Raw genomic sequence first — 21,497 nt, 5'->3', positions numbered from 1 at the left:
ATTTACATATCTTTTTGTTATTTGGGGTGAGTGGGGTGGGGATGGTACATGTATTTGTACAGATGTTTGTAATGTACATGGACCTGCTTTAGGCACTGCTACACCAACCCAAATGGAATGTAGTAGCTCAGGTGAAAAAAGTTTTTGTTCATTGTGGGGTAGTGCCAGTTTCTACCTCCAATAGTATTGAATACAATAAAAACCAGGTAAGAATGCTGAAATGTGACAAAATTTTAGTCAAATAGAAAATGTTTGCTTAAATGTATATTATGGCTGTGTAACAGACTGTGAAATCATTATGCTAATTAAATTATGTTGATATGTAAATGTGCAGTTGCAACACAAAACTCCCACTAACCCCTCTCCCCTGGCTTTAACAAATGAGACATATTTCTTCATACAGATCTACACTGCAAAACTTGTCCCATATCTGCTCTTTGATTACACTGAATTAATATTCCCCTCTTACATCAAGTTAAGTACAGGCATACTTCATCATACAGTGGCAACAGTGTCGTGCCTGTGGCTATGTCACAGATACTGTCAAGCATTTGGCTCATTCACAGCTGTTTTACAGCTGAAGAAGGCGGTACCATACAGACTAACCATATACCTTAATAAAAAGTCACAGGTGAGTAGTTATTTAGGTTAGGATACATCTATCATAGCATTCTATACCTCCATGGATTGTTACAGTGAACTTTCAGCCCATCACTTTATAGGCATTTATTCAATGTTTTATGCAGCACACAAGGAGAAGCTATGGCATTAATGATATATGCCACAGCCTAACAGGTCACATTTATACAGTCGTGCTACTTGATTGTATTCATACATGATCTTCCTTGACTGTCCTAGCACTGACAGGATAGTCCCTTTACCTGTTGTTTCATTGATTTCGTACCTGGGTAAGGTTTGATTTTGTTTACTGTATGTTGCAACATTAAGGAAGGCATGTACATGTATTTCTCTGATATATTTGATCAAAGACTGGACATGCAGTTCATTATCACTGACTAAGGCAGCAGCTTGAAGTTTTAATAGCTTAAAAGACTGAGATCAATTATGTTATTTATACAAGGGAAATCAAAAAGGAAAAAAGATACTTTTTTTGTTTTACCCTTATTAGGAAAATGGCTCCAGGAACAAACAGAAGGGCATGTGTACTGGTAACAGGCGGTGCTGGTTATATAGGTAGCCATGCTGTTGTGGAGTTGATAAATTCAGGGTACGATGCTGTCATAGTGGATAACCTAAGTAATGCATATAGAGGTTAGTGTGTTAGAGTATCACTTTGTAGGGTGTGTTTGATGTGATTTTATTGTTTTGTTTTTGGTGTTATGTATATGTGTGTGATTGTGTAGAAGATTACTGATGCTGCCTTGGATGTGTTACACATGGTTTTGATGATGAAACCTGAGTAGGAATTATGAAAAGCTTATTTTGTACTTTGACTTCCTATATATCACTTGAACAACAAAGTACAAATAGGTAAACGGATGTCATTTGTGTCTCATTTCTAATGATGGCATGTGCGATTTCTCCACTTTTACATGAAATAAACCATCATATGAATGCCATCAAATGAACAAGTGTCTTCATCTCCCAAATAATATAAAATAACAATTTTCAAACGTGTTTAATCTATACTTAGCCAATTTGTACTTGATAAATTTAAAAAACCTAGGTTGCCATTCATGCTTCATTCTTCATACTTAATTGTTTTCAAACCTCCCTATAATATGAAGTGTAACTGTGGCTGTAGCTGCTTTTTTCCTGGAGAACTTTAGATTACCTTTTGTTGGCATAGAATACAAGAATCTGTTCTCCTTTTGTCATGCTTAAAATCGACTTAGTAGCAATTCTGTTCTAATGTACGAATCTAGTGCACTGGTTAGGGGCATTATTTTTTTGCAAATAACAATAAAGGATTTCAACATAGATTAATAAGGAAATGTTATATGTAACAAGCAGGGGCAGATTAAGGCTGTCTTGTGGGTCTTTTGGAAGATGGTCAGATTTTCAAGTTTACATTAACGGGTATCTATTATTTCTGTCGGAAGATTGTCAAAAATGGAGGATGGATCAACAAAGATAATTTAGAAGACTGTCAGAAAATATCTCTGGATCTAGCATAAATATTTTACTTTTTCCAGACAATGTGTAAATTTGCAACTACTAGTTGCATTGTATTTCTTGCAGAAAGCATAACTAGGGTTGAAGAAATTACTGGTTCGAGCATCCCTTTCTATGAACTAGATATACTGGATAAAGAAGAACTTTCAAATGTCTTTGAAAAGGTATGCTATGGTTGTTTAATTGTACCACTCTTAAGTGTGAGGCTACATACATTTTTTTCTTGTGTGTAAGCTATTTTATGTCAAAATTTATAATTCCTTTTATCTATTAATTGTTGTATATGTTATTATCTCTTTGATGTGCCTAACCTAGGAGGAGGTGTTGCCTCTCTGATCCATTAGTAATAAATGTAGCCTAGGGGTAGCTATAAATCTCAGGGTAATATTAACAACAATTATAATATAATAAGCATAGAATTCAATCTTTTATCATTCAGTGAACCAAACTGAAATTTTATCTATACTCTGTATAATGTCCTGATTAATGTCCATATACAGTACCCAGTACCATTAACACCCCATTTCCATAGATTAGATCGACCTACTTTAGATCGACCTAACTCCCTGGGGGTTCACGCTAAATAGCTGTCAGCCGGGTGGACACGAAAGTTAATTATCCCCTTACAGCTTGTAGTAGGCGGGACGGACATTTAAGTCGGATTATCTGAAAGTAATCTAGTGAGACTCCCCGCGGGGATAGATCGATCTAAAATCTATGGGAATAGAGCCTTAGAGCGCATTCTCAACGGATTAAGCCAGGCTTTACAAAGCCGGTGACCTAAAAATGGCGGACGTACATGAAAGAAAAACCGCCTAATCTTTTAATAGTCTCTCCGCCTCTCACACGCCTCCCCACACGTCGTCCCTGCGGGGTACAGTAATTAAATCTCGGCTCCGAACATTAATATTTCCGTGAATATCTCTGGTGATATTATCTCCGTAGATAGTCGATTCATTGCTGCTCTACGGGCCAAATTATTCCTTTTTCGTCTCTGTTTTCAAAGATAATAGAACAGAAGAGCTTTTTTCCTTCGATCACCTTCAGCCGCCATGCTTTCTTCACCACGAGTTTAACTGATGAGCATGCACACTTAACATTTCTCAGGTAGCTTCCGCATGGCGAACGGAGACACGATTTAATTACTGTGCCCCGCAGGGACGACGTGTGGGGAGGCGGAGAGACTTAAAAGATTAGGCGTTTTTTCTTTCATGTACGTCCGCCATTTTTAGGTCACCGGCTTTGTAAAGCCTGGCTTAATTCGTTGAGAATGCGCTCTTAGTGTCCACAGACGTCAGATTCCAAGCTGTTTATGTAACAGATATTTTAATTAAATTGGTTGGTACACAAATTGAAAATGGGGAGTGAAGTAACTGAAACATATATCAATATCAAAGTGTCACATTCAAACTGGTACTCATATATATCAGATGTATTGCAGTTGATGTATAACACAACTGAAATATTGGAGTATCGATCATTATTCTTTCTCTTCCATGTTTATATTGGCCTTCAGGGCATTCTGTAGTTACATACCCTTCAGTCCTGGAACTGTGTTTTGACTTTACATCACTGAATTATTTTCAGCATGAGATAACCCATGTTATGCATTTTGCGGGCAGTAAAGCCATTGGGGAGTCTTGTCAAGTTCCACTCATGTACTACAACAACAATTTGTTGGGAGCTATTGCACTCTTTAATGTAAGTTACTTTCAAATAATTAAGTACCTTTGACAGAACCAACAATATAAGTAATGACATTCATTGAGAGACTATTAAAGGATTCTGCGGTCTTCCTTTCATGTTGGTCCGCCACATTTAGGTCTCAGCCTTGCTAGACCAGGGCTCTTCTCTATGTGAATGCTCTCTTAGTGCAACAGGTGCCAAAACTGACACTGTGTTTGCATCATCCCCACAGAGTCACACCAAACAATAAATTTACATTGTATGTCCTATAATATCACATTTGTATCAGGTAATGAAGAAGTATCAAGTAAAGAATCTAGTGTTCTCCAGTTCAGCTGCTGTGTATGGAGTTCCACAATATCTGCCAATTGATGAAAAACATCCAACAGGGGGCTGCACCAGTCCATATGGGAGAACAAAGCTTTTTATTGAGGAAATGATTAAAGATATATGTCATTCAGATAAGGTTGGTAATTGAAACCGGCTCTTCCTTGCAATGATACACGATATATATGTGCTTTTATTCCATGTTTATGAATGTCAGTACCATATATGAAATAGAATCATAGGAGTCATTATTTGTTTAATGTTATAGTATAAAAATGAAAGCTACCAGTTCGTCTGTTATATATGTTTCTGTGATCACTCTGTTTGTAATGTGGTATAACTACAGTATCGTATTTCCCACTTTTCACAACAGTGGAATGCAGTACTCCTGCGCTACTTCAACCCTATTGGTGCCCACCTCTCTGGTAAAATAGGAGAAGATCCCTCTGGACATCCCAACAACTTGATGCCTTATATATCACAGGTGTCTGTGGGAAGGAGAAGTGAACTAAGTATATTTGGGAATGACTATGATACACCTGATGGTACAGGTACATGTAACTTACCTAACCTGGTGCCGTGACATACGTAGATCCATTGGGGCAAGAACTTTCTTGAGAGGGGTTGGGGTTGTGTGTGGAAGCAGCTAACTTAAAATATAAAGATGTTTCTACCTCCTCTGTAAGACTGTAAGTCTTGAATCATTTATTAAATGGCACTATAATACATTTTTTACCAATCTTAGATCAACAAGTTATATTATATATTTATATATAAGGTAATTTTTACTTAAAAATGATCTACAGACTTTTTTTTTCGTTTGTAATGCTTTTGGACTCACTTTACTTATTAGCCCTGAGAGATTACATCCATGTGGTAGACTTAGCCAAGGGGCATGTGAAAGCACTCAAGAAATTAGAAGAGAACTGTGGGTTAAAGGTAAGAGCTACATTGTAGTTTATTAACATTTTAAGATACAATCAAAATTGCCAAACCACATATGTTCATGGTCAAAAGGTAAATTGTTTTTGAATAGACTAAATATGTTTTTTCTCAGAGGTGCTACAGTAACAAAAATGTTCATGTTCAACAGTATATATTATTGAAATTAGAATATATATATATATATTTCCTGCTTGTGTTTTTTTATTTCTTTTTATCTTTATGAATTATTTACTGAAAAGCTCTGGTGTTAGTTTTGGAGCAAAACACTGCATTATAACAGGTTTGAATGGCATTTTCAAAGTTTTTAATTCATGCCCGTTGTCATCTTCACCTCTCCCTTTCAAGCAAATGAATAAATTAACATAAATAAAGACGTTAAAAGTATTTGTTCTAGCAGAACAAAATTTTGTGCCTACTGTAGCCAAAAGCAGCCTCCATGTTTTATCCAGAATTTTTATAATTTCAATACTTAATTTGTATGACATATATCATTTATAAGACATTAACTGTTAGTATCTAAAAATCTAAAAAATGAGATGTGCCAGATACTTTGGTGATTTCTCATCATCTTCTTCAGTATAAAGGGTCATTGAGACCGACTTGTTTTTAATTAACCTTGGTCCTCAGGTAACATAGACCATGACACTCCACTTTGAGGTGATGAGAAATCATCATAAAAAATTTAATTGAAAAAAATGGTGGTTTGTCTCGTGTTTTAGATTCCTAGAAAAAAAAACAGTTAACATCTCATAAATGACAGGCATAAAGTATTTAAAAAAAAAAAAAAACTATTTGATAAATTAAATGACATTTTTAAGTCAGATAAAGCTAGTAAATTGCAGAAAACACATTATTTAAATGCAGAAAGTTTGCCCTTTTGGGATAAATGGAATCCACACATTTTTATCCTACAGTATTACAATCTTGGCATTGGGCGCAGCTATTCAGTACTGGAAATTGTGAAAGAATATGAAAAGGCATCTGGGAGACAGGTAGGATAAATTGGAAACTATTGATGCTTTGGTGATTTGATGACTTTTCAACCATTAAAATATGATAAAATACTCCCTCCCTATTTAATTTTCTCAGTCTACATTAAAATGATTGAGCTACCTTGAGAATTTTCATCCTTATCTGAAAAATACATCAGTCTTCTGTTTTAACTGAAAATATTCCACAATGTCATTTGGAGCTCCATCAGTATCTCTGTATATTGTGTCACGAAATGTTTTGTCTCATCAGGTACCTTACAAGATTGTATCCCGCCGAGTTGGTGATGTACCCATCCTGTATTCAGACCCGGCATTAGCAGAGGCAGAGCTGGATTGGAAGGCAGTGAAAGATCTCAAGGCAATGTGTATGTACTTGTATACAGATCAACTCAAAGTCTTAAAGTAGCTTTCATACAACTGTTCAATTTCTCATTTCAGCTGCTATGACTTGAATTAGTGGAAGTGGACAAATTTTTTTAAGTATCTCTACACAATTGCCTTGTAACTTCCCCTGCAAAGAAAATTGAAATTAGAGTCAATTAAATCTGTGCTTATGTTGACAGATAAGCTAATCAGAGCAGTTTTAATTTGTGTAATGGCAGGGATTAGTTAGATATTAACTAAATATGGGGACTTCATAATATGCTGTTTCATTTAGGTGAAGACACATGGCGTTGGCAGTCTCTGAATCCACATGGCATGCGCGAAGTCATATCCCCTTCCTAGAATTCTGAATCATCATTTTCAAGGAGCTGTTACATATTCTTCAGGAAAAATGACTAATATAGGGAAATTATGTGTAGCTGAAGTCAGACAATTTTAATCCATATCTGAACAAAAAACCTTCGGAAACGCTCATTTACTCTTAGCAATTCCACTAGTCAACATGATGATAAACTTGTCATCAGCTGTAGACGAGAAGACAATGTGTAGCATATACATTTATTGGGATCAGTGCTTGAGCACATTTAGCAGCCTATAGACCAGCAATCCTAGGTGCTCTTTTGGAATAAGAAGGAAGCATCAACCTTATCTACAAAACATAAAGTCCAATAACTGTAAGCTGCTCATATTATATGTTTAGATATAGGTAACTTAGATTATATCCTTATCTCACTGATATTTTATTGTGGCTACACTGCTGCTATACTACTTACAGATTTTAGAATAGATTCTTTGATATTAACAAAAAGAAAATAATTTGCTAGAAGACATTCTTGAAGTTTCAAATACAGTGTGACTTGTCCAGTTATAAAATCAGTTTTTGTCTACTTTAAAAATAATATATTTCAAGTGAAAACAAAAAATATAAAAAATGCTAATAAACTGCAGCGCAAAAAATGATGAAAGCTACACATAAACATTGTCAAATTCACTTTTCTAGAAAGACAATACTTCAGACATGCTGAAACTGTCGGTCCGATCGGTCATGACTGGGAAAATTTGTCTGGACCGGTAAAAAATTGGACTTGGTCGGTCCAAAGGACCGACTAGAGTTTTAAGAGCCGCAATTTTGAATTTACAGTCATCATTCAACATACGTCACTAATAAAATTATATAAAACACAAAGCGTTTTTCCCTTCCATTTCAAACCTATCACATTCACAAACAAAGTAAGCTACCCTTATCGTACTGGCAGTATCTGTCTCAAACGAACAGAGTGATTTTCGGTCCGACAAAAATCCATTCGGTCCGGTAAATTTTTCATTACTGCCGGTCCAAATGTCCGGCCATTCTGAAAAGTTTTCAGCATGTCTGATACTTCAGTGTATTCAAAATTATGTGCATAAATAATTTCAATGCATATAATCAGACCAAAATAAAAATTAAAAATATATTGTGTGTAAAATTGGCCCATGCTTTATCATGAAAGACCAGCACCAAATACATTGGCAGGTTTCGTCATCTCACTGACTAAAAAAGTACTTGATAAAATCATGCAGATGACCCATTTGACATGAGCAGTAAAATCAACCAGCATAAGTGAGAAGTTACAATGAAAACACTGCCATATGCAACTCGGTGAAAACTGGGCTGTCACGTAAAAAAATTTACATTTATGTTATAGCTTACTAAAATGTTAATGTATACAAATTCAACTTACTAAAAATCATACCCAGCTGTACCTAAAAAGTGCAAACCAATAGGCTTGCAAATAGTATGCATTTAACATATAGCACAGTGGGCATCTTACACATTCCCACATTCACCAGTCACATACAAGTAAACTGTCACTGAAAATAGCCATATTACAGCATGCATTCAAGTGATGTTAATATCACCCAACGTGTGGCACAATTCAGGTGTCCAATAAAACGTGGTGTCCAACAGTAGCCAGATTGTGTATATGATAGGCTGTAAAATTGGTAGGAATTCAAACATAACTCTTCATTCCATGTGGCACATTATAGCTGGATGACTACTGTGAGAATGTCACTGTCAATGTACCTACTTCACCTTCTTGGTGGCTGTCCCTATACTGCACTGATTAACCTAAAAATAAAACAAAACTTTGAAGTACAGAGAACACAGGGATAATTTTTTTGTCAGTTATAAGCAGTTTTCTTCATCAGACAAAAAAGTTTTTACAAGTGAGAATGGAAAACTTTCTTCTTGGCAGTCTTAATAAGGTGCCACATGAGATATTGTTAACAGAATTAACCTTGCCAAAAAAATATCTAAAATTGTGTGCAAAACTCACTTTTGTAGCAAATCGCAGAGAACAGAGGGTCTCTTGGATGTTTTCTTCTTTTGGTGAGATGTTGACAAACATGAGAGTTTTACTGTTACCTCCCAGAGAGTTTTGGAGCAGGTAGGTCAGCTTACTGTTTCGGTATGGTATATGTGATTCCTGAAAATAATTTTAATAAAAGTAAGTGCTTCAATATCAATTATAATATAAATTATGGTGAAACCACTAAAGGACACATCCATTAAACATCTAATCATGCTTTACAAAACAAATCAATAAAAACTAAAATGAATACTCCCTTAAAATTGAATCATAAAAATAAAAAAACTACATTATGTTTCACACATTCCACTGGGTACACAAGATCACACAATAACATAAGAAATGCCAGTCAATGATGAGAATTTTATTAGAATTACTGTCTAATATTACAAGCAGAGCATCTTTCAAACATCAGTGTCATGCTCAATTTACCAGATTTTGCCATTGAAAATTAATTTCTACTATGTCATGATCTTTTTTAGTTAAAAAAGGTAACTTTTTACAAGAGTAGTACCTTATTAGCCAGAGCCATGATTACATTCCCCAGGTTACTGAGACTTTTGTTGATGGCCTGTGTCTCTTTCAATCTCTGTCCCTCTGAGCCAGACTCCTTCAGCCTCTCACTGCCAGCAAGATCTATCAGATTCAGTGTACCTAGAAAGAAAATTATAGAACTCAAAGTGATTGCCGGATACATGAAATATTAAAAAACTGCAATGGATTTCAACTGCTAACAGCCACTTTAGTGTTTTCATCCTTTTAACTTATATTCTTTAGGGCAGAAAAAATCTTAAAGAATATCCCTTTCCATCTTGCTCCTCCTCAGAACACTTAAGATTTAAAACTCGCTATGCATACTACCTTGGCATCCTTCCCCAGTTAGCTCATTGCTGCCTGTAAGTTTCAGTCTGAACACACTATGACTTCGCGATGACCTTTCATTACACTTGGTTTCTGCCACTGCACGGTTGTGAGATGCCTTCTCCAGCAGTGAATGGACCTGACATCACAAAGGACAATAAATAAACCATAAAATATTTAATCAAAGGAAAAAAATGAAAAATTATGCAAACATTTTTATCATCTTTGATAAAACTAAAAATTGCAGGTAATCATCACCAACACTGCCCTAAAGCCTTACATCCAAATTATCATTGGTCAAACCTCTTAAAATCTTCCATGGTTCCAATGAACTGCAGGTCTATGTTTCAGGAGCTTTAGTTAAGGACAATCTCACCTGATTTTCTGAACTGACAGGGACAAGAGTCAGGTTGGTGACCATGACATCATTGGAGTTGCTTCCTGTCATCTTGATGTCATACTTTTGGTCATCTTTACCATTACCAAGTAGGTCTCTGATGGTTTCATTGTAAATCTCTAGGAACGAAGCCTCAAATGTATACTGGAAGAATAAGACACATAAAACATCACCTGTATACCATTACTGAAACTTCACCCCATCACAGTAAATAATAATACGATTCAAATTCAGCAATCTAAAAATGCAGAGAATGTTTTCTGGCATGAACTGCAAACTTGTAATCTAGTAATTTAAAGTGACAAGAAATGAATCTGCCAATTGTCCTTCCCCATAAAACTATTCATGGGGGTACTCACCTTCCACCCTTTCTCCTCCAGCTCCCGTCCCGTCTGGAATATCTGTGCCACTGCCCTGGGTATCATACCCCTGTTTTCTGCTGCATTATCAGAGCCGCCTTCCATGGTGTGTGTCTTTCCTGAGCCCGTCTGTCCATATGCAAAGATGCACACATTGTACCCATCCAGGACACTCTGCACTAGCTGGGAGATCTCTTCAAATACCTGAGCCTGTGTGGAGTCTGGGGCAAAGACACGGTCAAAACTGAAGTCAAATTTGCCCTGGCAGTTGTTGCCTCCACGCCTGGCACTTACAGTGCTCTGAAAGAACATGTAAAATCAAATGAATACTCCGTGAGAAGTAAATAATTGAAAAATGTTAAGGTTATAATAAGGAATGGTATTATTCCTAATAGGAATTATATTACCAGAAATAAAATTTAGCATGAAGAATAGACAATGTTATTTGTGGCAGTGCCCATATTGTTATTTGGAAAATTGAGAAAAAATACTTTAATTTATCATATCCCACTTTGCTGATGTCAAAGAAAAAATTACTTTTTTGTTCTCAACACCAACAACAAAACCTTTTCAGCATTAGAATGTGATATGATACTCGACACCCAAGCACCATAACAATATAGACATCATGTTACCTCATTGAGAGCCGCATCTCCCACTTTTTCTATCTCCAGCATTTTCTGCTCCTTGGTGTCAGGGAAGTTGATGTGGGGTATGACACCATCTGTCCCCAGAGTCTCATCACCCAGCAGTGGACGCACACGACAGAACACACGGATGTTTCCCTAAGACCAGAGGAAGACATAATGTAGTTTAACTTCAGCTTTAATATCCAAGAGGATAAATAGCCACAATGTTCTTTGTTATTTTACCTAATAATTAACATCTGCTTCTTTTTTTTTTTATTAAAATTTATTTACCAATTAGGTACAGATTAAAATAAACCATAATAATGCACAAAAAATGCCTCGATATCAGTTCTTCTATTTCTAAATTTATACTGATGAATAATAAATTTGGCTACCATTACTTTTTTGTACATTTCTGTTGATAAATGTATGTTTCCTATTTTTTCTTCTCTACTAAGTTTTTTTACAGTTTGTTAATTTCCATATTTTTGAAATTCTTGAACATTCTACAAAGAAGTAAAAAATATCATCCTGTACAGAAGGACAGTATTTGCATACATCATGTTCTGAAATCTTACATTTCTTTTAGTATTTTCCTGTTGGATAAATTCCATGCAAAATTTTCCACTGCACCGCTCTAATTACAGATTGAGTACATGCCAAAAATATGTTATTCCACACTACACTTGGTACTCTTTCATTAACAATAAGGAATATAATATTTTCTAATTTATTCAAAACAAGTTTTAATCTTAATTCTCTAGAAGTAATATCTTGCACTTGAATTCTTTTAAAGGTTAGCTTATACTCTCCTGATTTACCATAATCCTCAATTAACTGATGAGTAATACAATTTCTTAAAACCTGATATTCCATAAAGGTAAGTAATTCCATTCCGCCCAACTATCTGTGAAATTTCTTCATAAGTACACAGTCTATTTTCTCTAACTAAATCTTTAATATGAATAATTCCATTTTTTATCCAACTAGTAAAACATAAAGGTAAATTATTCCGCATGATATAAGTATTGTTCCACAAAATAGATTCATCTTTACAATCGCTGTGCCTTATCCATAACTTCAGAATTTGTTGATAGAACTCGCCACAAAGATCAAGATTAACCATATTTTCTGGGTTAATAATACTACAGAACACACTTAAACCTTTTCCTAACTGCCCATACAAGTAATTTGGGATAACTCTCCAGTGACCATTCCCAGGAGAACTTAACTTAACCACCCATTTAATGGCAAATGCTGTTTGTAGGTTATAAGCATTGATCATATTTAAGCCACTATTTGAATATTCTTGAACAAGAAGATTTCTTTTAACCTTATCTGGGCATTTTTTCAGATCAGCCTTTTTAAATTTCCCTTTGCTCCACAAAAATTTAAACATAAATGTGTTAATAAGATTCAAAATATTTTCTGGTAAAGCATTCTGGTATTTTCTGGTAATGCTTGCACTAAATATGAAAATTGTGACAACAATGATGACTTAGCTAAAATAAACTTGCCAATGACTGTTATGTTTCTTAAAGACCATAATTTCACAATATTTTCACATTTTTTTAATTTTTCTCTCATAGTTGTCATAGTTTTATTTACAACTTTAACTGTAGTACTAAAAGTTACACCTAATATCTTTATAAAATTCGCAGGTGCATGCTTCCATTTTACATCTGCAAGTTTGTCATTTCAATTTTTCCACACTCCTAGCCATAACCCTTCAGTCTTTTTAACATTCACCTTCAGACTCTATAAAATTCCTTCAAAACATCCATAACCTGCCCAAAAGAATTTACATCTCCAAGAAAGACAGTTAAGTCATCAGCATACTGAAAAAGTTTTGATTCCTCTGTTGTACCTGGTATTTGAAAACCATGGATATTTTTTGACTGGCGGATCTTACAAGAGAGAAGTTCACAAGCAATGATAAATAACGAAGGACTTAAAGGACAACCTTGTCTAATTCCACATTCAAGTTTGATATCCTTAGTTATCCATCCATTATAAAAAAATATGATTGTGAGCATTTTCATTTATAACTTGTACCCATTTAATCAATGACATACCAAAACCAAACAGTTTCAAAGCTCCCAACATAAATTCTTTAGAGATACCATCATATGCCTTCTCATAATCGACTGCTAACAAGATACATTTCATATTATTAGCATTTATAAATTCCATGATAACATCTATTGCACGTAAAGTCTGAGCAGCTCCACGATTTTTGACATATCCACATTGATCTTCGCTGATAATGGTAGGCAACACTGTCTTCAGCCTATCTGCATCTTATTATTTGTCATTTCAGTGTCCAAGAATAAAAAAAATGCTCTGTTAAGCCTTACACTACCTTCAGTTCCTGAATTGTGTTATGTAATTTCCTTCTTTCTGTCTCGTGTGCTCTCATTTCTGCATTGCAATTAGCAATAATTTCTTGTTGACCTGCAACCACCTTTTTCAAGCTTGCTATCTCTTCATCCTTCAGCTTCCCTGCCTGGACAGCTTGCTCTAAGCAGAGCTGAAAGATAGAACAGAAATAACACCAAGGGCTTTTTAATGAGCTAACACCAACTTCTCTATTCAATAATAATTTTCATTCTGAAAACAAAATGTTTTAACACATTTTTATGGTTTAGGTTATTAACTGATTATGTAACACTGATTTCAATATTTACAATGTATGATAATGTAATGTCACATACCTTTGTTGCAGTGAGTTCTGCATTCAGTCCAGCCTGAGCTGATGTGAGTTGTGCAACTGTTGACTTCAGCCCAGAGATCTCTTGTTTTCCTGCACTCAGTTCACCCTCTAGTGTCTCCCTCTGTCTCTCTAATGTAGACTTGCTGAACTTCAAGTCTTCTATCTCCCTATTCAACTTTCTGGTGCTAGTTTCTATCTCTTCCTGGTTTAACCTAAAAATACGAATTAAGACATGAAGTGATGTGACAATCTTGGATATCTTTATTTATTTCTTACCTCAATGGTAATAATTAATACATTCCTCAATACTTCTGACAGCAAAAAGTAAAATTTTCCTTGATACTACTTCTATCACTATAATGTACCTCTAAAATTCAACTGAAATCTATAGGTCAAATCAAATAAACTTTCACAAGGTTGTACCATCCATCTCATAACTTTATGATGTTGCTGACAAAATGTTTTCATCTTATTGACAGCCAAGGGGCAGTTAGAAATACAATCATCTATCTAAACCAGGGTAACCGACCTGAGTTTCCTCTGCAGCTCTTCCACCTCCTGAGACACTTCCTTGGTCTGCAGTTCCTTCTGCTGCACTGTCCCCTGTAACTGCTGGTTGATGGACTCTAGCATTGCAATACGGGCGTTGTTGTTCTCCAGAACATTGCGCAACTCCGCGTTGTTGGCCTGGTTGTCGGACAGGATGTTTTCCATGTCTTGCAGACGACCTTTCAGATCCCATGGCTGGCGCTTCTTGCCACCTAAAAGAAAAAGTTTTCCATGCAAGTTTTACTCGTATTTTCTTAATATTAATCTTCCTTCTGATAAGCCAATTTGTTAAACTACCTATGGTAAATCAGATTTACCTAAATAGGTTTTTATGTAGAAGTGGCCTGTTTTTATTCTGCAAACACAGAGTACAATTAAAAATAAAGTGTCATTCTAATTAATAGAAAATTGAAATCTTAAGACAAAGTTATTACTACAAGGTTGCTTGGCACAAAGAATGGAGAAGTGGACACAACTTTCAGTAACTACAACAGATGATACATTAAACAATTTTAACTGGATGGTGAATTATACATTTTTCTACCTGCTGGCGCTGCAGTCGTGGGTTTAGTTGCTGGTGCCTTCGTGGCAGATGGGGCAGGCTTCTTGTTCAATGAACCTGTGCTGGTCGCCCTTGACAGTGGTGCTAGATAAGATAAAATCTATAAATTGTAAAGATATGTTACAGATAAACTGTGAAGATCCCTAGAATTCTTTCTATATTGCAAAGGTCTATAAATTATGCCCTGGAGTGCATTGCAGACTACAATTTACAGTGCACCCATGATTAACCCATAACATGAGAGCTGATGACATCATGTTGAATACCCATTACAAGGTAGTCTCATGTGATATGGCTTACTGCAGGTCAATATAAACCTGTATTGTATTGGCAAACAAGAGATAACTAGAAATAGTGTCCACAATAAAAAAAGGCATGACAATACTAAACTGGGTTCATCAACAACTTGGATGTATGGTCCAACAACTAGGCACTTCTTTTCTTTTATCTTCACTCTAACAGTTGGTTCTTTTATCTTTCCAAGTTTATGGTTTATCAAAGATGGTTCTTTCAGTTTTCTTTCTTGTCCAGTCATGGGTTTAGGTATGAAACTTTTTGAGCCAACTTGACCAGTACTAGTACATTCATTATCAATGTTCATGCTTCTTGGGGTAGTTACATCATCACTCCTATTTTCAGTTTTGTTCTCGTATTCGCTTTCACCATGCCCATCATCTTTGCCAAAAGACAACACTTTCTTACTAACTTCATTAATACCACAAACTTTTTTCACTGTGCTCATATTGATATGGGAAGAATAATTCCCATCCATTTTACGACTTTCAGCATTTTCCTCCATTTAATTAGCAAAGTCATATCTGTCTTTTTTTCTGTCTTCATCTATATACTGGTCCATTATCTTCTTTTCAAACGAAACAAGACAAAACTAACTCTTGTCCAGGAATCAAATCCATTTCATCCTAGTAAAAGAAGATTTTCATAACCTCTATATCACAGTTTGTGCAACATTATTTATGGAAGAAATGTCCAAGCTGGCATATAGACACATCACAAAGTGCTATCCCACATGTTGACTCTAGCAGACAGCTTGCCTTTCATCTTCCGACATTTTTCATCAACTGTTACAATTTCTAATAGGGCCTTTTCACCTATAACACAGGATCACAATAACAGACTAATACCATATTTTTCCTCTCCAAAGATTAACTTTTATAACCTCTATCATGAACTGTTAAAATGAACAGAACTATAAAGATTCTATTCATTCAATAAAAATGAAGCCATCGTATACCGATAAAATTGTCCCACCCTTGTCTTTTGTTCTTAAACGCCCCAAAGAAAAATTTCACATAAAATATGACATAAAGTGCCACCCCTTGAAGATGTCTATTCAGATATACTGAGTACATGACATTAAGTGGGCTAGTGACCTCCTCCCCTAGGGGCTTGATTTACAGCACATTCTGAAATAGAAGTTTTACTGCTATTCTACATTCCCAAAAGATATGTTAGGTATTGTTTACCAGCTGGACTAACTGATAGCATCCTGCCCCCATATCAAACAGGGAACACCTGGTCATCTGGTGATGTCAGTTGGACTTTTTCCAGTTAATTTTAACCTAGTTGTGAACTCGGCTAACAATATCTAGTAACTGATCAGATCCTTACTAGCACTTTTTTTTTCAAATCCTGTTGATGGTTTCATCTAGATCTTATGTACTTTTAAACATGCACACAACTAAAGCTGTTAATTGGTAATTTACACTGGGGTCAAAACTGTCAGAATTTTTGAAAAGTAAGGATCTAATCATTATGAATACTTTTCAGTATCATCTTATACTGAAATCTTCACTCACCTACTTTTGTTTTTGCTAAGAAGTATTGGAATTGGCAGAAGATAGAAAACATTATTAAAAGCATGTATACAGGTTTCAAAGGACAAGTAATACACAACAACCTTCTCACCCAAGAGTTCGATATTAGCACAGGAGTATGGCAGGGATGCCTACTATTGCCTATGCTCTTCTTAGTAGCCACTGACAGGGTGATGACAAAAACAATACATGAAGCTTAAACAGGGATACAGTGGACCTTCACAAAGCAACCTGAAGATCTGGACTTTGCTGTCGACCTATGCCTACTATCAACAACACACCAACAGATGCAGAGAAAACAGATAACCTGCAAAGGTACGCAGAAGAAGTTGGCCTAAAAATCAACATGGCCAAAACTAAAATTATGAAGGAATTTACCTACCTTGAGAGCATTGTCAGTGCAGATGGAGGTGCTGAACAGAATGTAGAAGCCAGGTTAGGCAAAGCCAGAAATGCATATGCAACACTAAGACCAATCAGGAACTCAAAGCAAATCTCAACAAAAACCAAAATCTGTATATTTAACTCAAATTTAAACAAGGCCTTTCTGTATGGAGCAGAAACTTAGAAAAACAACAAAAGCCTTATAAAGAAACTACAAACCTTTGTAAATAAAGGCCTATGAAGAATTCTGAAAATCTGGTGGCCAAACAAGATGAGCAACAAAGAACTGTTTAAAAGAACAGGTCAAGAAGGAATTTCCAAAGATATGAAGAAAAGGAAATGGAAATGGATAGGGCACACACTGAGAAAAGATCACTAGTAGACAAATGTAACCAGACAAGCCCTAGACTACAGCCCACAGGGAAAGAGAAAAAGAGGTTAGCAAAGGAACACCTGGAGATGTACTGAGGGAGAGATTAAAGAACTCAACACGTCCTGGCCCCAAGCAAAGGCGGCAGCCAAGACAAGGACCTGTTGGAGAACTCTGGTGGACCGACAGTTTCAGCATGTCTGGTATGTGCATTTGTGGTGGTGGTTGGATAGGTGGAGTAAAGTCTGAACAAGTCTTTGTATCAAAAAGAATTACTAGTTAGGGTTCTTTTTTAAGCATTAGTATTATCATCATTTTTATCATGCATGCATGCACACATGGAAACAAAATGATAAAATTAGTACCAAAATTACAAATTCATAAGATCCTGCATGAAGGCTGTGATTGTAAGAAATAGGGTAAAGTGAAAAGGAACTGACAATTGACTTTACAATTACCGAGTCCTTTACATTGATGGGTCAAGTAGAGAGGAATATAAGAGGCACTGAAAGTGCCAGTAAAATGTGTATCATCTTCCTTGCCATCAATTTATCCCTTAAAAAGGTAAAATAAAAAATAAAAAATTAACAAGTTTTAAAATTTCCTTCTCTTTGTTTGTCTGTACTGATATTTGGAACATCTTACCTCTCTTAGCTGCTGTCACTGCAGGTTTGGTTGCAGCTGGTCTTATTGATGGTTTCACAATCCCTCTAGTGGCAGTGCTTCCTACCCTGGTGTTGACTAGACCTGTCTTAGCTGGAGGTTTCCTGGTTACAATTCCAGGTTTAGCACTGCTCCCTTTGGTGCTCCCTGTACTACTTCTTGCACTCTCCACACTTGTATTGGAACTGGTGGAGTCGTCAAGTTTCTGACGTTTCTGGTCCATTTCCTGATTAAAAGAGAGTAAGTGATCTCTGTATACTTTGAAAATAATATCAAACTCTCTCTCTACTCTATTCTTTTTTTTATTAAAAGTAAATCTAAACTAGAGGATCAGAGAGGCGATACCGCCTCCGGATATTGTACCACCAGCTGGAGTAAGCGCATTCGTATGGACCCCCCCACCCCTCCAAAAAGGGACACCATCACCAGTCTTGTGCTTGACAAGCTCTATAAGATGCAATCAATAAGAGTTCTCAAAATATGCAAAAAAAATATAACTAAAAATGGTATAATCAAGCAGATTTTCGAATTGACTTGCATTTTCCTACCCTTGATCACTCTTGTATTCTCTAGACAAAAGGCCTATTGGTTTTCCTTGAAAAGTGTTGTCAATGGTGCATATATGCTGACAAAAGAGAAAACCTAGGGGCAACAAGGGGCACATCTCTGCTAGTTTTAAAGATATGAGAGGCAAGAAAATATGCAAAGCTCAGTTCATGGTGAAAAAGTAGGTCAAAGGTCAATTTCAATATCATAGTATATGAATTTCTATTCAAGTTCAATAGCAACCATGAGTATTTCTTTGCCAATTTTGCAGATTTAAAGGCCTGAAAACATGCAAAAAGCAGTTCATCATAAAAAGTAGGTCAAAGGTCAATTTCAAGGTCACAGATTGCTAGTGGATTACTTCCTATTCAAGTTCAATAGTAACTATGGACCTATCTCTGTCAGTTTTGGAGATAAAGGAGAAAGAAAATTTACAAAGTTCAGTTCATAGTAAAAAGATGGTCAAAGGTCAATTTTAAGGTCACATTAAATTGCCAGTATATGACTTACTACTTAAGTTCAATAGTAACTATGGACCTATATCTGCCAGTTTTGATGATAAAACGGAAAGAAAATTTGCAAAGTTCAATTCATGATGAAAAGAAGGTCAAAGGTCAATTTCAAGGTCACACTTAGATTGCCAGTATATGACTTCCTATTCAAGTTCAATAGTAACTATGGACCTATCTCTGCCAGTTTTGGAGATAAAAGGGAATGAAAATTTGCAAAGTTCAGTTCATGGTGAAAAGTAGGTCAAAGGTCAATTTAAAGGTCACAGTAAATTGCCTCTAATGACTTTCTATTCAAATTCAATAGTAACTATGGGCGTATCTTTGCCAGTTTTGGAGATAAAAGGGAACAAAAATTTGCAAAGTTCAGTTCATGGTAAAAAGTAGGTCTAAGGTCAAATTTAAGGTCACAGTAAATTGCCAGTATATGACTTCCTATTCAAGTTCAATAGTAACTATGAACCTATCTCTGCCAGTTTTGGAGATAAAAGGGAACGAAAATTTGCAAAGTTCAATTCATGATGAAAAGTAGGTCAAAGGTCAATTTTATGGTCACTGTTAAATTGCCAGTATGTGACATCCTATTCAACTTTAATAGTAACTATTGACCTATCTCTGCCAGTTTTGGAGATATAATGTTACAATTCTGAGTTACAATAATGTGCCACCACAATGTACTTTTTAATACAGCATAACACGAAAACCATATGAAATACAAAAAAACGGAGACCATATGCAATGTTGGGCTTTACATGCTCTACAAAATGCAAAAAAGAACAGTCGCTAGCATTAACGGTTCCCGAATAAGAGAAAGTTTTCAGTTTCGGTATCTTATGGCCGCCTCTCCCGTGAAAATGCACCGATTGACCCCAAATTCACGGAGATGAAAGAAGACCCAAAGGGTAACACTTTCCAATAATATTATTGGTTAAGTCTGTGTAGTGTCTGAATAACAGCGCAAATAATATTTTTTTTTGTAAAAAATTTCATTTTTTTGAAAATTTTGGCCCGTTTGACCTTGAAATAAAGGTCAAAGGTCAAATCCAAGGGCATATTTGAAATCTACACATATGACTTTTGGAAAGCCGTCTGTAGAAATTTTTCCCATAATTCCTTCCGTAGGGTAGATAATTGGCATTGAATTGTCAAAAATTTTGACAAGGGTGCATTTCAACGAGCGTCACGCCCAGGTTAATGCACCGACTGGGACAAAAAAACCTGGGGGTTCAAGTTGAGGTTATATGTGACCTAAATCCAAGAGATGGGGACAGGGGTCCTTGCGGTCTAGGAGGAGAAGCGGTAACGGTGACTTGTATCCGGCGCCAGTACGCGGAGCCGGTGGAGCCGGACGAGACGGGTCGGGACTAAAACCATGAGTACCACCAGCGTACACGCTGGTGGTACTAATTAAAATGTGTTCTTTGTTGGCTTACCAAGTCTGGACTTCTCGTCCTCTTTGCAGATACAGATGGGGGTTTCAGAGAGGATGGAGGTCTCAGTTGAGAAGGTGGTTTCAGGCCAGATGGCTTGGGAAGTCTAGATTGTAGAACTCCATTGGCATCAGCCAGTGGCTGTCTCTGGAATGAATGAAAAAAAAAAGTCATTTTTTGTTATTAAAAAAAAACATAATATATAAGGAAATACATAATAATAAAGAAAAAACACCTTGCTAGAACTCCTATCACCCTTGTCCATAATTTGACGTTTTATTTTTAAATTCTACAATGTTGTAATGGGTTTATATCATGTAGCAAACAAAGCTGAATGTTTTATGGTTCTTGCTATATGATTTTTGGATTTATAAGTTTTGTTTGTTACGATTCATTTCTTCATTTCCCCCCTCACCTCGGCTCATATTAATAATGGATCATTTCTAGCATATCACAATAATGTAATTGATTTCTGTACAACATGAAAAACAGATTAAGGACTCTGTAAATGCATGAAACTATATTATTTCATCATAAAAATTAATTGAAAAAATTAGTAAGAGTCAAATTTGAATTTAATAAGCCGAAGGCCAAAAATATACCTGGTATATACATGTATGCACGTCGTAGTTTATTGGTGTCATCACTCCTGCAACCTTACTGCGTTCAAAATCACAAAGCACTTCAGCATTTACAATTTAATATTAACTTACCTGCACATCCATACTATAAGGGCTGTGATATTCAGTTGTAAAATATTTACAACACCTACTTTGTAAGTTCAATATTTTCAAGATTTAAAGAAAGTGCAAAGTTTGTTCTATGGCATTTGATTGGATGAAAATGCAGGACGCGTTTCGAGAACTAGT

The 21,497-nt window shown here is 35.8% G+C and overlaps 2 protein-coding genes across 3 annotated transcripts; one reads left to right on the top strand and one right to left on the bottom strand.

Moving 5' to 3' along the window:
* The first annotated feature begins 34 nt into the window (after positions 1-34).
* LOC147764782 (UDP-glucose 4-epimerase-like) lies at positions 35-7,439 on the top strand. Of its 2 annotated transcripts, none has more exons than XM_024075685.2 (10): positions 35-631; positions 1,130-1,272; positions 2,203-2,300; positions 3,724-3,837; positions 4,112-4,288; positions 4,523-4,700; positions 5,003-5,088; positions 6,009-6,086; positions 6,337-6,451; positions 6,745-7,439. In XM_024075685.2, exons 2-10 carry the CDS (start codon positions 1,134-1,136, stop codon positions 6,810-6,812), a joined length of 1,053 nt encoding a protein of 350 aa, XP_023931453.2. In that variant the 5' UTR covers positions 35-631; positions 1,130-1,133; the 3' UTR covers positions 6,813-7,439. The 2 variants fall into 2 exon arrangements, with proteins under 2 accessions (XP_023931453.2, XP_013392984.2); XM_013537530.2 differs by having other exon boundaries at positions 35-908.
* On the bottom strand, positions 7,015-21,491 carry LOC106160795 (carboxy-terminal kinesin 2). The gene is made up of 14 exons (XM_013537543.2): positions 21,342-21,491; positions 20,632-20,775; positions 18,126-18,369; positions 14,874-14,975; positions 14,310-14,541; positions 13,782-13,992; positions 13,430-13,597; positions 11,074-11,223; positions 10,439-10,738; positions 10,059-10,223; positions 9,683-9,821; positions 9,336-9,475; positions 8,789-8,938; positions 7,015-8,580 (listed from the first exon to the last, which is right to left on the bottom strand). The coding sequence occupies exons 1-14, from the start codon at positions 21,351-21,353 to the stop codon at positions 8,536-8,538; spliced, it is 2,202 nt and encodes a 733-aa protein (XP_013392997.2). The 5' UTR covers positions 21,354-21,491; the 3' UTR covers positions 7,015-8,535.
* Positions 21,492-21,497: the final 6 nt, after the last annotated feature.

Source organism: Lingula anatina, chromosome 1, assembly GCF_051362555.1.
Source record: "Lingula anatina isolate TDL-2025a chromosome 1, LinAna3.0, whole genome shotgun sequence".
NCBI classification, from domain to species: Eukaryota; Metazoa; Brachiopoda; class Lingulata; order Lingulida; family Lingulidae; genus Lingula; species Lingula anatina.
This window is presented reverse-complemented; position numbering and strand designations above follow the sequence as displayed.

What these genes read in the sequence shown, in the direction of transcription:
- LOC147764782 (XM_024075685.2), top strand. Translation starts at nt 1,134, where the DNA reads ATGGCTCCAGGAACAAACAGAAGGGCATGTGTACTGGTAACAGGCGGT. An exon ending in TTTCAAATGTCTTTGAAAAG is followed by an intron (nt 2,301 to 3,723) that starts GTATGCTATGGT and finishes AATTATTTTCAG; the next exon opens with CATGAGATAACCCATGTTAT. An exon ending in AAGAGAACTGTGGGTTAAAG is followed by an intron (nt 5,089 to 6,008) that starts GTAAGAGCTACA and finishes TTTATCCTACAG; the next exon opens with TATTACAATCTTGGCATTGG.
- LOC106160795 (XM_013537543.2), bottom strand. An exon ending in CTGTCAGTTCAGAAAATCAG is followed by an intron (nt 9,822 to 10,058) that starts GTGAGATTGTCC and finishes TTGTGATGTCAG; the next exon opens with GTCCATTCACTGCTGGAGAA. An exon ending in CTCTGCGATTTGCTACAAAA is followed by an intron (nt 8,581 to 8,788) that starts GTGAGTTTTGCA and finishes TTTTATTTTTAG; the next exon opens with GTTAATCAGTGCAGTATAGG.